The 16,617-nt window shown below is 47.7% G+C and overlaps 1 protein-coding gene across 1 annotated transcript in view; it reads left to right on the plus strand.

Annotated features, from left to right (window-relative positions):
• The window catches only part of LOC120921555 (protein sel-1 homolog 3-like), a 264,107-nt gene that overhangs the window by 198,622 nt on the left and 48,868 nt on the right, over nt 1-16,617 (plus strand). Inside the window, exons 19-20 of the mRNA XM_040334055.1 lie at nt 211-298; nt 2,805-2,914. Coding sequence (XP_040189989.1) covers nt 211-298; nt 2,805-2,914 — 198 coding nt within the window. The remainder of the gene's footprint in view (nt 1-210; nt 299-2,804; nt 2,915-16,617) is intronic.

Genomic DNA, 16,617 nt, shown 5'->3' on the forward strand with positions numbered 1-16,617 from the left:
TGTTTGTTTTATTATTAAATGTGGGTACACATGCCATACAACACTGTGGGGTTCATTTATTAAAGATTTGATGGGCATTTCACCCAAAATTCACCAAAACATGAATGAATAAATAGTGGAAATTCACCCAGGGAAAGTTCTATTCACTGACAGTGGGGGTTGGGATTGGACCTCTTTATAATATATTGTCTCTATGTGATCGTTCAATAGGAAGGTCTGGTGACCCGTTATCTGCAGATTGACTGTGAGTGGAAATATTACAACCTATCATCACTCAGCGAGCGACCTCCAGCATACGGTGAGTACGGCACAGAGCGGGCAGGTATATGTTTATTAACATGGACCCCCCAATATTTCAGTACTTAGACTGGTCAGTGTGGGGACTTCCTTTCTCACCTCACGTGATTTATCAACAAGACAACTATCCAAAAACTCCAACCTACCCTGAAATATTGCAGATTGGATGTGGAGAGGTTAGAGATTCCCCCCCTCTGTGTCCTGTGATGGGAGATCCCATCCCCCCACATATTACAGGATAAAATAGCAGTGGGTTACAGCGCTCATGGTGTCTGCACAGACAATCAATTATAGGGCAGGATTCTATATAATTGGTGATAAGATAAAACCACAACGGCGGCGTATATGGTCTAAAAGTTCATAGATTGATAAGTCCATTAGGGATCAGTCCAAGAAAGGTGCGATTAGGCTATTGTTGGTAGGTATATATAGTGGATGTGAAGGGGTGTGTTTCCGCGCCAAAATAAAATAATTAATACAAATTCAACAGAGTGAAAAATAATTAACTACTTGGGTATTAAGCTGCTCCTCTGGGTCAGATTATTAAGAAAATAATGTGCAATAGAATGAAAGTGTGAAAGAGGGCGCTAAGGAAATGTGGACTCACTGGTAGAGATACCCTCACACAGAAAGGGACCTCCCAGTAGGTCTAGTGAATTGAATATAATAAACACTCCTGTGACAATTAGCAAAAAAGAAACAAAAATAACACAATATGGTAGATAACTATATAAAGACAAAATGGTACTAGATACTGTGAATAAAATGCTGAAAAAATGTATATTTCACGATCCCGTGAACATGCACAAAATGTTGTGAAAAGAAAATATAAAGTGTCTCTCTTTGGCACTCTAATTATTGCAGTCCATTAGGTGTGATTTTCCCGATGGAATAAGTGATCATACGAAACGAGGTGAATATTCATACAGCCATCACCATCTATTACAGCTTCACCCGATGTGTTCTGATCTGTTAATACTCCTACCAGAAGGTGTGGACCACTTTAATTAAAAAGGATGGTCTGCTGAGCTGAACAGGTTAAAGTGCCTGCACACTTGGACACCATCTATTCAGACTGCTGTGATTGGCTCAATCGTATCTCAGGAATCCAAAAAACAAAGGAGAGCTAATAGTGCATTATTGTTTATTAAAAATATATAAAAACAAAGTGGCTGAATGGCCCCTTACTTGGTGGGTGCCTGCCCGGCACTAGGATGGCATGCGCTGGATAAGACTCTGGCTCACGAGTGCAGAGATCGTCCGCTGTGCGGGGAGTCCTATTGACAGCTGTAGCGTCTAAGTGCGGGATCAGCTGGGGCGCCCTGATGACGTGGAAGACCACGAAACATATGTCGGAGGCAGTCTGACTTCTCTGCTCCCCAGCTGATCCCGCACTTAGACGCTACAGCTGTCAATAGGACTCCCCGCACAGCGGACGATCTCTGCACTCGTGAGCCAGAGTCTTATCCAGCGCATGCCATCCTAGTGCCGGGCAGGCACCCACCAAGTAAGGGGCCATTCAGCCACTTTGTTTTTATGTATTTTTAATAAACAATAATGCACTATTAGCTCTCCTTTGTTTTTTGGATTCCTGAGATACGATTGAGCCAATCACAGCAGTCTGAATAGATGGTGTCCAAGTGTGCAGGCACTTTAACCTGTTCAGCTCAGCAGACCATCCTTTTTAATTAAAGGGGTCCACACCTTCTGGTAAGAGTATTAACAGATCAGAACACATCGGGTGAAGCTGTAATAGATGGTGATGGCTGTATGAATATTCACCTCGTTTCGTATGATCACTTATTCCATCGGGAAAATCACACCTAATGGACTGCAATAATTAGAGTGCCAAAGAGAGACACTTTATATTTTCTTTTCACAACATTTTGTGCATGTTCACGGGATCGTGAAATATACATTTTTTCAGCATTTTATTCACAGTATCTAGTACCATTTTGTCTTTATATAGTTATCTACCATATTGTGTTATTTTTGTTTCTTTTTTGCTAATTGTCACAGGAGTGTTTATTATATTCAATTCACTAGACCTACTGGGAGGTCCCTTTCTGTGTGAGGGTATCTCTACCAGTGAGTCCACATTTCCTTAGCGCCCTCTTTCACACTTTCATATATAGTGGATGGTTACAGGTGCTCAGGGCAGCTCTCCAGAAGCGAAGCCAGCTCAAAATATGCAAAAGAAAAAACAAGAGGAAAAGCGCCTCTGAGTAATCTGTATTTAATATTTATAATCAAACGTATCCAGCACTTCCATCATAAAAGGCAATGGTGAAGTCCGGGAAGCTGGTGTAGAACTTTAATGACGACCAGTGGACCCAGGATCAAGAGATTTGAGCTGTTCTATTATCAGAAGAATCCCGAGCAATATCCGATACAAGACAATGACATTCTTTGTATCTTTCACACAACAAACTTTTTTATATAAAACACATATTGTATACAAAGTAAGGATTGTGTAACCTTATAATATTTCTTCTTTACTCCTGCAGCTCAGATTAAGATGGGCGATCTCCACTACACCCCCCACGTACGGAGGAAGAGGGATGTGCAGGCGGCGGTGCAGATGTATGCTGCGGCTGCCTTACAGCGAGAGCCTCAGGTAACCAATCGCCTGTCCTCCTTATCCTCTACTTCTCTATGGGTTCCATCCAAGGAGGAATCTTCTCCTTCTTATTATTCTATAGTTATAGACTTCATAGCAGATGCAGATTATAATAATTGGGACTTTAAGTTTATAAATCTAATTTATAGATTGTTGGATCTTCAGAAAACGTGTGCAGAGGAATGTTCATTCTAGGAATCAATAGGGGAATCAGTTCTAATACTGGCAGTTCAGCCATTCCGTATATTAGGTGAAAGTATTTATTGTAGAAATGAATCTTTACCTCCACGTCTGATCGTACTTCTGTGTATGCATAGGTGTGCGCACAGGGTGTGCCAGGTGTGCCTGGGCACACCCTAATCACACCCTAACCCTAACCCCTGCTGCTTGATTGCAGAGAAACAGGCAGGGGGAAGCTCTGTCCTCAGTCCCTTTCTCTGTATTTAAAGCGAGACATCAGGGGTCTGTTTAGACCCCTGATATTTCACCAAAGCCCCCCAATGGGTCTCCAAAAAAAAAATATATATAATATCGTAAAAAAATAATAATAACAAAATAATACAAAAAAACTACTGACACCGCCACTGCTCAATGACACCAACCTCTGCCCTATATGTATTTACATACACGCATGTGTTTGAGCTTTGGGGTGCACACCCTAATGCAATTGGCTGCGCACACCTATGTGTGTTTGATATCATTCATGCCTGAGACTCATCCACATAACCCTGACCACAAACCCGCTACACTCAGGTCAGTGAACCCCAGACAATGTCACTGGACTGAACAAAATATGAATCACATACATAGCGAGTTAGTCATAATGAAAAAAGAGAGCGCCATGAAGAAAAGCAAAAAAACGAAATCTTAAACCGACAGCTAAATCACATGAAGGTAAAACCCCCGTCCAATTTATTCTAAGAGGAAAAATTGCTTCCTGATCCCCAAAGATAATTTGATACTCCTTGTGATGGCATGCCTGGCACCCAGCTCAAGATACAGCTTCCTCCACTCTGGAGCCAGAAATTGGGTATTATAGCTGAGCCCAAGAATTAGACGACACTAGCTTAGGTGCAAACTGGAACTCACTTGTAAACTCACACAGAATATATACCACACAAGATCAGGTAAGAGCTTGATCTCATTATCCTAAACAATGCAAACTGTAAATAGTAGTCTCAGTAACACATCTAAGGAACAGCCAGTAGCTAACAGTGATCTAATTAAACAGTAAGCTAACTAGTCTCCTAGACAAGCTTAGGTGACTCAATGCCCACCCAGACTATGCTTTGATTAATCAGTGATTCCACCTCACCTCAGACTGGCCGGCTCCAGTCTACAACAGTCTACAAGGCAAGGCTCATACAATGTCCCAGAAATATGAAAAAGTGGAATTCATTTACCTTCATAGATTTCGGGATGGATATTGTTGATAGATGTTTCTGTCCCAAGGGAAGGAGCTTCTCCAACCCAGTCTACAGGAGGGTCACCATATTCCCTCTCCAACCCAGTCTGCAGGAGGACCGCCATATTCCCTCTCCAACCCAGTCTGCCTGCAGGAGGGCCACCATATTCCCTCTCCAACCCAGTCTGCAGGAGGACCACCATATTCCCTCTCCAACCCAGTCTACAGGAGGGCCACCATATTCCCTCTCCAACCCAGTCTACAGGAGGACAACCATATTCCCTCTCCAACCCAGTCTACAGGAGCCCACCATATTCCCTCTCCAACCCAGTCTACAGGAGGACCACCATATTCCCTCTCCAACCCAGTCTACAGGAGGACCGCCATATTTCCTCTCCAACCCAGTCTACAGGAGGACCACCATATTCCCTCTCCAACCCAGTCTACAGGAGGGCCGCCATATTCCCTCTCCAACCCAGTCTGCAGGAGGACCACCATATTCCCTCTCCAACCCAGTCTGCAGGAGGACCACCATATTCCCTCTCCAACCCAGTCTGCAGGAGGGCCGCCATATTCCCTCTCCAATCCAGTCTACAGGAGGACCACCATATTCCCTTTCCAACCCAGTCTACAGGAGGACCACCATATTCCCTCTCCAACCCAGTCTACAGGAGGGCCACCATATTCCCTCTCCAACCCAGTCTACAGGAGGCCACCATATTCCCTCTCCAACCCAGTCTACAGGAGGACCACCATATTCCCTCTCCAACCCAGTCTTCAGGAGGCCCACCATATTCCCTCTCCTACCCAGTCTACAGGAGGACCACCATATTCCCTCTCCAACCCAGTCTACAGGAGGACCACCATATTCCCTCTCCAACCCAGTCTTCAGGAGGCCCACCATATTCCCTCTCCAACCCAGTCTACAGGAGGACCACCATATTCACTCTCCAACTCAGTCTGCAGGAGGACCACCATATTCCCTCTCCAACCCAGTCTACAGGAGGACCACCATATTCCCTCTCCAACCCAATCTCCAGGAGGGCCACCATATTCCCTCTCCAACCCAGTCTACAGGAGGACCACCATATTCCCTCTCCAACCCAGTCTGCAGGAGGACCACCATATTCCCTCTCCAACCCAGTCTGCAGGAGGACCACCATATTCCCTCTCCAACCCAGTCTGCAGGAGGGCCGCCATATTCCCTCTCCAATCCAGTCTGCAGGAGGACCACCATATTCCCTCTCCAACCCAGTCTACAGGAGCCCACCATATTCCCTCTCCAACCCAGTCTACAGGAGGACCACCATATTCCCTCTCCAACCCAGTCTACAGGAGGCCACCATATTCCCTCTCCAACCCAGTCTACAGGAGGACCACCATATTCCCTCTCCAACCCAGTCTGCAGGAGGACCACCATATTTCCTCTCCAACCCAGTCTGCAGAAGGACCACCATATTCCCTCTCCAACCCAGTCTGCAGGAGGGCCACCATATTCCCTCTCCAACCCAGTCTGCAGGAGGACCACCATATTTCCTCTAAAACCCAGTCTGCAGGAGGACCACCATATTCCCTCTCCAACCCAGTCTGCAGGAGGACCACCATATTCCCTCTCCAACCCAGTCTGCAGGAGGGCCGCCATATTCCCTCTCCAATCCAGTCTACAGGAGGACCACCATATTCCCTTTCCAACCCAGTCTACAGGAGGACCACCATATTCCCTCTCCAACCCAGTCTACAGGAGGGCCACCATATTCCCTCTCCAACCCAGTCTACAGGAGGCCACCATATTCCCTCTCCAACCCAGTCTACAGGAGGACCACCATATTCCCTCTCCAACCCAGTCTTCAGGAGGCCCACCATATTCCCTCTCCTACCCAGTCTACAGGAGGACCACCATATTCCCTCTCCAACCCAGTCTACAGGAGGACCACCATATTCCCTCTCCAACCCAGTCTTCAGGAGGCCCACCATATTCCCTCTCCAACCCAGTCTACAGGAGGACCACCATATTCACTCTCCAACTCAGTCTGCAGGAGGACCACCATATTCCCTCTCCAACCCAGTCTACAGGAGGACCACCATATTCCCTCTCCAACCCAATCTCCAGGAGGGCCACCATATTCCCTCTCCAACCCAGTCTACAGGAGGACCACCATATTCCCTCTCCAACCCAGTCTGCAGGAGGACCACCATATTCCCTCTCCAACCCAGTCTGCAGGAGGACCACCATATTCCCTCTCCAACCCAGTCTGCAGGAGGGCCGCCATATTCCCTCTCCAACCCAGTCTGCAGGAGGGCCACCATATTCCCTCTCCAACCCAGTCTGCAGGAGGGCCACCATATTCCCTCTCCAACCCAGTCTGCAGGAGGACCACCATATTTCCTCTCCAACCCAGTCTGCAGAAGGACCACCATATTCCCTCTCCAACCCAGTCTGCCTGCAGGAGGGCCACCATATTCCCTCTCCAACACAGTCTGCAGGAGGACCACCATATTCCCTCTCCAACCCAGTCTGCAGGAGGACCACCATATTCCCTCTCCAATCCAGTCTACAGGAGGACCACCATATTCCCTCTCCAACCCAGTCTACAGGAGGACCACCATATTCCCTCTCCAACCCAGTCTGCAGGAGGACCACCATATTCCCTCTCCAACCCAGTCTGCAGGAGGACCACCATATTCCCTCTCCAACCCAGTCTGCAGGAGGACCACCATATTCCCTCTCCAACCCAGTCTGCAGGAGGGCCGCCATATTCCCTCTCCAATCCAGTCTACAGGAGGACCACCATATTCCCTCTCCAACCCAGTCTGCAGGAGGACCACCATATTCCCTCTCCAACCCAGTCTGCAGGAGGACCACCATATTCCCTTTCCAACCCAGTCTACAGGAGGACCACCATATTCCCTCTCCAACCCAGTCTGCAGAAGGACCACCATATTCCCTCTCCAACCCAGTCTGCAGGAGGACCACCATATTCCCTCTCCAACCCAGTCTGCAGGAGGACCACCATATTCCCTCTCCAACCCAGTCTGCAGGAGGACCACCATATTCCCTCTCCAACCCAGTCTGCAGGAGGACCACCATATTCCCTCTCCAACCCAGTCTGCAGGAGGGCCGCCATATTCCCTTTCCAACCCAGTCTGCAGGAGGGCCACCCTATTCCCTCTCCAACCCAGTCTGCAGGAGGGCCGCCATATTCCCTCTCCAACCCAGTCTGCAGGAGGGCCACCATATTCCCTCTCCAACCCAGTCTACAGGAGGACCACCATATTCCCTCTCCAACCCAGTCTGCAGGAGGACCATCATATTCCCTCTCCAACCCAGTCTGCAGGAGGACCACCATATTCCCTCTCCAACCCAGTCTGCAGGAGGGCCGCCATATTCCCTCTCCAATCCAGTCTACAGGAGGACCACCATATTCCCTCTCCAACCCAGTCTGCAGGAGGACCACCATATTCCCTCTCCAACCCAGTCTGCAGGAGGACCACCATATTCCCTTTCCAACCCAGTCTACAGGAGGACCACCATATTCCCTCTCCAACCCAGTCTGCAGAAGGACCACCATATTCCCTCTCCAACCCAGTCTGCAGGAGGACCACCATATTCCCTCTCCAACCCAGTCTGCAGGAGGACCACCATATTCCCTCTCCAACCCAGTCTGCAGGAGGACCACCATATTCCCTCTCCAACCCAGTCTGCAGGAGGACCACCATATTCCCTCTCCAACCCAGTCTGCAGGAGGGCCGCCATATTCCATTTCCAACCCAGTCTGCAGGAGGGCCACCCTATTCCCTCTCCAACCCAGTCTGCAGGAGGGCCGCCATATTCCCTCTCCAACCCAGTCTGCAGGAGGGCCACCATATTCCCTCTCCAACCCAGTCTACAGGAGGACCACCATATTCCCTCTCCAACCCAGTCTGCAGGAGGACCATCATATTCCCTCTCCAACCCAGTCTGCAGGAGGACCACCATATTCCCTCTCCAACCCAGTCTGCAGGAGGGCCGCCATATTCCCTTTCCAACCCAGTCTGCAGGAGGGCCACCCTATTCCCTCTCCAACCCAGTCTGCAGGAGGGCCGCCATATTCCCTCTCCAATCCAGTCTGCAGGAGGGCCACCATATTCCCTCTCCAACCCAGTCTACAGGAGGACCACCATATTCCCTCTCCAACTCAGTCTGCAGGAGGACCATCATATTCCCTCTCCAACCCAGTCTTTTCGGGTTCTGAAAAACGAATTTTTTTTTTCCGAACATGCTGCATTTTTTTAACGTCGTTTTTCGGGTTGTAAAAAATGATCGTGTGTGGGCTAAAACGACGTTAAAAACCCGCGCATGCTCAGAAGCAAGTTATGAGACGGGAGCACTCGTTTTGGTAAAACTAGCATTCATAATGGAGATCGCACATTCGTCACGCTGTAACAGACAGAAAATCGCAAATTGTCTTTTACTAACACGGAATCAGCTAAAGCAGCCCCAAGGGTGGCGCCATCCGCATGAAACTTCCCCTTTATAGTGCCGTCGTACGTGTTGTACATCACCGCGCTTTGCTAGAGCATTTTTTAAAAATGATGGTGTGTGGGCAACGCCGTTTTAATGATGAAGTTGGAAAAACTTCGTTTTTTTTCATGCCGAAAAATGATGGTGTGTACGCGGCATCACTCTCAGCGTTCATCACTTTGTTCTCCATCATTAGAGGATGATCTGCTTTCTCCATGGGATCCGAGGCTGAGCTCTCCGTGATCTGACCAGGAGAAGCAAAATCCCCTCCATGAGCCATAATCAGTAGGAAGGAGGACTGCCCTCCAAGAGCCCCTGTCCCAGTTTGGTCTGTCACACTCCTGAACCCCAAAGATAATTAGGTACTCCAAAGATCCCCAAAGATAATTAGATACTCCAAAGATCCCCAAAGATAATTAGATACTCCAAAGATCCCCAAAGATAATTAGGTACTCCAAAGATCCCCAAAGATAATTAGGTACTCCAAAGATCCCCAAAGATAATTAGATACTCCAAAGATCCCCAAAGATAATTAGGTACTCCAGAACCTCAAAGATAATTAGATACTCCAAAGATCCCCAAAGATAATTAGGTACTCCAAAGATCCCCAAAGATAATTAGGTACTCCAGAACCTCAAAGATAATTAGATACTCCAAAGATCCCCAAAGATAATTAGGTACTCCAGAACCTCAAAGATAATTAGATACTCCAAAGATCCCCAAAGATAATTAGGTACTCCAAAGATCCCCAAAGATAATTAGGTACTCCAAAGATCCCCAAAGATAATTAGATATGTCTGTTCCCCAAAGATAATTAGATACTCCAGAACCTCAAAGATAATTAGATACGTCTGTTCTCCAAAGATAGGTGAAGTGAACTCCTGCGCTGTCTAGAGTGAGGGGACAAGTGAAAAGTGGGGATACTGCTGCAAATAAAAAAGAGGTCTACCTCGATAGACAAAAAGTGATAATTGTAACAAGTGAAATATTTGCGCTGTAAAGTGTTATACAAATTAATGTGTGTGTGCATATAACCACATACATATACAAGTACAAAAAATGGGTGGGGAAAGTCCAAAAAAGGGGGAGTGACACTAATATACCAGTAAACAATATTGTTGAATAGTCATTAATCGAGGGCACAGTGCTAAAGAGGTCCAGGTACAACAAAATCCAACCATGTAGGGGTGCAGTTCATCAATACTTTATCCAATCAATAATGTTGTGAAGTGAAAAATGTTGAAAAACACAACAACAATAAAAAAAAAAAAAAATATATATAAAAATAGAAATAAAAATAAATATAAAAATAGAAATAAAAATAAGAATAAGGGTCAAAGTATTTCAGAAGAAGGAGGCCTTGTATCCAAAAAGGGTGAAAGATAGAGAGTGAGCCGTAACCAAGATCTCATATATGCACCTCTAGTGATCCCAGCAGCTCACCTCTAATCTGGCAAGCTGGATTAAATCAGCCTGATCCTGATGGGTGTGGTCCGTTGTGACTTCACAACATTATTGATTGGATAAAGTATTGATGAACTGCACCCCTACATGGTTGGATTTTGTTGTACCTGGACCTCTTCAGCACTGTGCCCTCGATTAATGAATATTCAACAATATTGTTTACTGGTATATTAGTGTCACTCCCCCTTTTTTGGACTTTCCCCACCCATTTTTTGTACTTGTATATGTATGTGGTTATATGTTCTCCAAAGATAATTAGGTACTCCAAAGATCCCCAAAGATAATTAGATACTCCTGACCCCCATAGATAATTAGATACTCCTGCCCCCCAAAGATAATTAGATACTCCTTGTTACGACACCTCGAGTATGAAAGGGGTTAAAGTTGTTTAGGATATTCCCGAACCCTCCAATCAGCTGAACAAGAAACCCATACGAATAGTTCTCTCCCAAATACGAGACAAAGCTCCGTCTTGAGCAGACCTGGGCAAACTACGGCCCGGCGGACCTTTTAATCCGGCCCACCCCCGCCGCCGCCGCTGCCACGTTAATCACCGCGGCGGGGAACATTACAGACAGCGTTCGTTTGAACAGCTGTTTTCCCCGCTGCGCATAGACACTCCCCCTTGGATGGATCTGTCCAATCGCGAGCAAGGGGGAGTCACATAGACACTCCCCCTTGCTCGCGATTGGACAGATCCGTCCAAGGGGGAGTGTCTATGCGCAGCGGGGAAAACAGCTGTTCAAACGAACGCTGTCTGTTATGTTCCCCGCCGCGGTGATAACAGTAGGCAGGGCCGGGAGGGGTCACTGTGCCCATCACACGCAGCCACTTGTGCCAACACATGCAGCCACTTGTGCCAACACACGCAGCCACTGTGCCAATCACACGCAGCCACTGTGCCAATCACATACAGCCACTGTGCCCATCAAACGCAGCCACTGTGCCATCACATGCAGCCACTGTGCCAACACACGCAGCCACTGTGCCCATCAAACGCAGCCACTGTGCCATCACATGCAGCCACTGTGCCAACACACGCAGTCACTGTGCCATCAATTGTTGCCACTGTGCCCATCACACGCAGCCACTGTGCCATCAATTGTCGCCACTGTGCCCATCAAACGCAGCCACTGTGCCATCACATGCAGCCACTGTTTAATCAATTGTTATTGATTAAACAGTGGCTGCCTGTCCCCAGCCTCTGTCCCCCTCCTGTGTCATGTCCCCAGCGTCTGTCCCCCTCCTGTGTCATGTCCCCAGCGTCTGTCCCCCTCCTGTGTCATGTCCCCAGCGTCTGTCCCCCTCCTGTGTCATGTCCCCAGCCTCTGTCCCCCTCCTGTGTCATGTCCCCAGCCTCTGTCCCCCTCCTGTGTCATGTCCCCAGCCTCTGTCCCCCTCCTGTGTCATGTCCCCAGCGTCTGTCCCCCTCCTGTGTCATGTCCCCAGCGTCTGTCCCCCTCCTGTGTCATGTTCCCAGTGTCTGTCCCCCTCCTGTGTCATGTCCCCAGCGTCTGTCCCCCTCCTGTGTCATGTCCCCAGCGTCTGTCCCCCTCCTGTGTCATGTCCCCAGCCTCTGTCCCCCTCCTGTGTCATGTCCCCAGCGTCTGTCCCCCTCCTGTGTCATGTCCCCAGCGTCTGTCCCCCTCCTGTGTCATGTCCCCAGCGTCTGTCCCCCTCCTGTGTCATGTCCCCAGCGTCTGTCCCCCTCCTGTGTCATGTCCCCAGCGTCTGTCCCCCTCCTGTGTCATGTCCCCAGCGTCTGTCCCCCTCCTGTGTCATGTCCCCAGCGTCTGTCTCCCTCCTGTGTCATGTCCCCAGCGTCTGTCCCCCTCCTGTGTCAGGTCCCCAGCGTCTGTCCCCCTCCTGTGTCATGTCCCCAGCCTCTGTCCCCCTCCTGTGCCATGTCCCCAGCGTCTGTCCCCCTCCTGTGTCATGTCCCCAGCGTCTGTCCCCCTCCTGTGTCATGTCCCCAGCCTCTGTCCCCCTCCTGTGTCATGTCCCCAGCGTCTGTCCCCCTCCTGTGTCATGTCCCCAGCCTCTGTCCCCCTCCTGTGTCATGTCCCCAGCGTCTGTCCCCCTCCTGTGTCCTGTCCCCACCCTCTGTCCCCCTCCTGTGTCATGTCCCCAGCGTCTGTCCCCCTCCTGTGTCATGTCCCCAGCGTCTGTCCCCCTCCTGTGTCATGTCCCCAGCCTCTGTCCCCCTCCTGTGTCATGTCCCCAGCGTCTGTCCCCCTCCTGTGTCATGTCCCCAGCCTCTGTCCCCCTCCTGTGTCATGTCCCCAGCCTCTGTCCCCCTCCTGTGTCATGTCCCCAGCGTCTGTCCCCCTCCTGTGTCATGTCCCCAGCGTCTGTCCCCCTCCTGTGTCATGTCCCCAGCGTCTGTCCCCCTCCTGTGTCATGTCCCCAGCCTCTGTCCCCCTCCTGTGTCATGTCCCCAGCCTCTGTCCCCCTCCTGTGTCATGTCCCCAGCGTCTGTCCCCCTCCTGTGTCATGTCCCCAGCGTCTGTCCCCCTCCTGTGTCATGTCCCCAGCGTCTGTCCCCCTCCTGTGTCATGTCCCCAGCGTCTTGAGGGTCAAACAGGAATATCAATCTTTATTGAGGAATACAGTCTTATATACAGAAAAAGAGGAGGTTCCTACAACCTGCTCATATTACTCTAGCAATACACCTGTGACCAGAAGCCTAATTAACATGAGCTCATTAACTAATCCCTTTTCACACAATAGCATAGTTCATTAGCACAAGCAACAATGGGATGCAGAGCCGTCACACTCCTTTACATTATAGAGGACAACAGACAGGCGGCTGGAGGTGATGACATCAGCACCTCCTTACAGTATGTGTCCCAACAGTATGAAGGAGTCACTCCTTCTAATATGACAAATATCCCGGGAGAAATATTACTGTCCCATTTTAAGTAATCCAAGACATATTTTCTCAGTCACCCTGCGTCCCTAATGGACACGGGGTAATTTAGACATTAGGGCCAGATCCACAAAGAACTTACGCCGGCGTATCTATTGATGTATCCACAAAACAAGATACGACTGAATGTGGGCTCGATCCGACTGACGTACGTCTTAACACGCCATCGGATCTTAGGTGCATATTTACGCTGGCCGCTAGGTGGCGCTTCCGTTGATTTCCGCGTAGAGTATGCAAATTAGCTAAATACACCAATCCTCAAACGTACGTCCGCCCGGCGCATTTTTTTACGTCGTTTACGTAAGGCTTTTTTTGGCGTAACGTTACCCCTGGGTCTATGAGGCGTACGCAATGTTAAAGGGTCACTAAAGGAATTTTTTAGCTAAATAGCTTCCTTTACCTTTCTGCAGTCCTGGTTTCATGTCCTCATTGTTTGTTTTTGCTCTGATGTTGCTGTAATTCTGCTCTGTTCTGGACACTTCCTGGTTGTCTGGCTCCGTATGAATAAAGTCATGGGAGAGTTTAGTTTCGTTTTCCTAGCCATGACTCTCTATGGCACTGTCCAGCACAGAGGCATGAAATAACATGCAAAGACTAAACTAGTTTCACTTTCGTTTTCCTAGCCATGACTCTCTATGGCACTGTCCAGCACAGAGGCATGAAATAACATGCAAAGTCTAAACTAGTTTCACTTTCGTTTTCCTAGCCATGACTCTCTATGGCACTGTCCAGCACAGAGGCATGAAATAACATGCAAAGACTAAACTAGTTTCACTTTCGTTTTCCTAGCCATGACTCTCTATGGCACTGTCCAGCACAGAGGCATGAAATAACATGCAAAGACTAAACTAGTTTCACTTTCGTTTTCCTAGCCATGACTCTCTATGGCACTGTCCAGAACAGAGGCATGAAATAACATGCAAAGACTAAACTAGTTTCACTTTCGTTTTCCTAGCCATGACTCTCTATGGCACTGTCCAGCACAGAGGCATGAAATAACATGCAAAGACTAAACTAGTTTCACTTTCGTTTTCCTAGCCATGACTCTCTATGGCACTGTCCAGCACAGAGGCATGAAATAACATGCAAAGACTAAACTAGTTTCACTTTCGTTTTCCTAGTCATGACTCTCTATGGCACTGTCCAGCACAGAGGCATGAAATAACATGCAAAGACTAAACTACTTTCACTTTCGTTTTCCTAGCCATGACTCTCTATGGCACTGTCCAGCACAGAGGCATGAAATAACATGCAAAGACTAAACTAGTTTCACTTTCGTTTTCCTAGCCACGACTCTCTATGGCACTGTCCAGCACAGAGGCATGAAATAACATGCAAAGACTAAACTAGTTTCACTTTCGTTTTCCTAGCCATGACTCTCTATGGCACTGTCCAGCACAGAGGCATGAAATAACATGCAAAGTCTAAACTAGTTTCACTTTAGTTTTCCCAGCCATGACTCTCTATGGCACTGTCCAGCACAGAGGCATGAAATAACATGTAAAGACTAAACTAGTTTCACTTTCGTTTTCCTAGCCATGACTCTCTATGGCACTGTCCAGCACAGAGGCATGAAATAACATGCAAAGACTAAACTAGTTTCACTTTCGTTTTCCTAGCCATGACTCTCTATGGCACTGTCCAGCACAGAGGCATGAAATAACATGCAAAGACTAAACTACTTTCACTTTCGTTTTCCTAGCCATGACTCTCTATGGCACTGTCCAGCACAGAGGCATGAAATAACATGCAAAGACTAAACTAGTTTCACTTTCGTTTTCCTAGCCATGACTCTCTATGGCACTGTCCAGCACAGAGGCATGAAATAACATGCAAAGACTAAACTAGTTTCACTTTCGTTTTCCTAGCCATGACTCTCTATGGCACTGTCCAGCACAGAGGCATGAAATAACATGCAAAGACTAAACTAGTTTCACTTTCGTTTTCCTAGCCATGACTCTCTATGGCACTGTCCAGCACAGAGGCATGAAATAACATGCAAAGACTAAACTAGTTTCACTTTCGTTTTCCTAGCCATGACTCTCTATGGCACTGTCCAGCACAGAGGCATGAAATAACATGCAAAGACTAAACTAGTTTCACTTTCGTTTTCCTAGTCATGACTCTCTATGGCACTGTCCAGCACAGAGGCATGAAATAACATGCAAAGACTAAACTACTTTCACTTTCGTTTTCCTAGCCATGACTCTCTATGGCACTGTCCAGCACAGAGGCATGAAATAACATGCAAAGACTAAACTAGTTTCACTTTCGTTTTCCTAGCCACGACTCTCTATGGCACTGTCCAGCACAGAGGCATGAAATAACATGCAAAGACTAAACTAGTTTCACTTTCGTTTTCCTAGCCACGACTCTCTATGGCACTGTCCAGCACAGAGGCATGAAATAACATGCAAAGTCTAAACTAGTTTCACTTTCGTTTTCCTAGCCATGACTCTCTATGGCACTGTCCAGCACAGAGGCATGAAATAACATGTAAAGACTAAACTAGTTTCACTTTCGTTTTCCTAGCCATGACTCTCTATGGCACTGTCCAGCACAGAGGCATGAAATAACATGCAAAGACTAAACTAGTTTCACTTTCGTTTTCCTAGCCATGACTCTCTATGGCACTGTCCAGCACAGAGGCATGAAATAACATGTAAAGACTAAACTACTTTCACTTTCGTTTTCCTAGCCATGACTCTCTATGGCACTGTCCAGCACAGAGGCATGAAATAACATGCAAAGACTAAACTAGTTTCACTTTCGTTTTCCTAGCCATGACTCTCTATGGCACTGTCCAGCACAGAGGCATGAAATAACATGCAAAGACTAAACTAGTTTCACTTTCGTTTTCCTAGCCATGACTCTCTATGGCACTGTCCAGCACAGAGGCATGAAATAACATGCAAAGACTAAACTAGTTTCACTTTCGTTTTCCTAGCCATGACTCTCTATGGCACTGTCCAGCACAGAGGCATGAAATAACATGCAAAGACTAAACTAGTTTCACTTTCGTTTTCCTAGCCATGACTCTCTATGGCACTGTCCAGCACAGAGGCATGAAATAACATGCAAAGACTAAACTAGTTTCACTTTCGTTTTCCTAGCCATGACTCTCTATGGCACTGTCCAGCACAGAGGCATGAAATAACATGCAAAGACTAAACTAGTTTCACTTTCGTTTTCCTAGCCATGACTCTCTATGGCACTGTCCAGCACAGAGGCATGAAATAACATGCAAAGACTAAACTAGTTTCACTTTTGTTTTCCTAGCCATGACTCTCTATGGCACTGTCCAGCACAGAGGCATGAAATAACATGCAAAGTCTAAACTAGTTTCACTTTCGTTTTCCTAGCCATGACTCTCTATGGCACTGTCCAGCACAGAGGCATGA

Source organism: Rana temporaria (genome assembly GCF_905171775.1).
Source record: "Rana temporaria chromosome 2 unlocalized genomic scaffold, aRanTem1.1 chr2d, whole genome shotgun sequence".
NCBI lineage: Eukaryota > Metazoa > Chordata > Amphibia > Anura > Ranidae > Rana > Rana temporaria.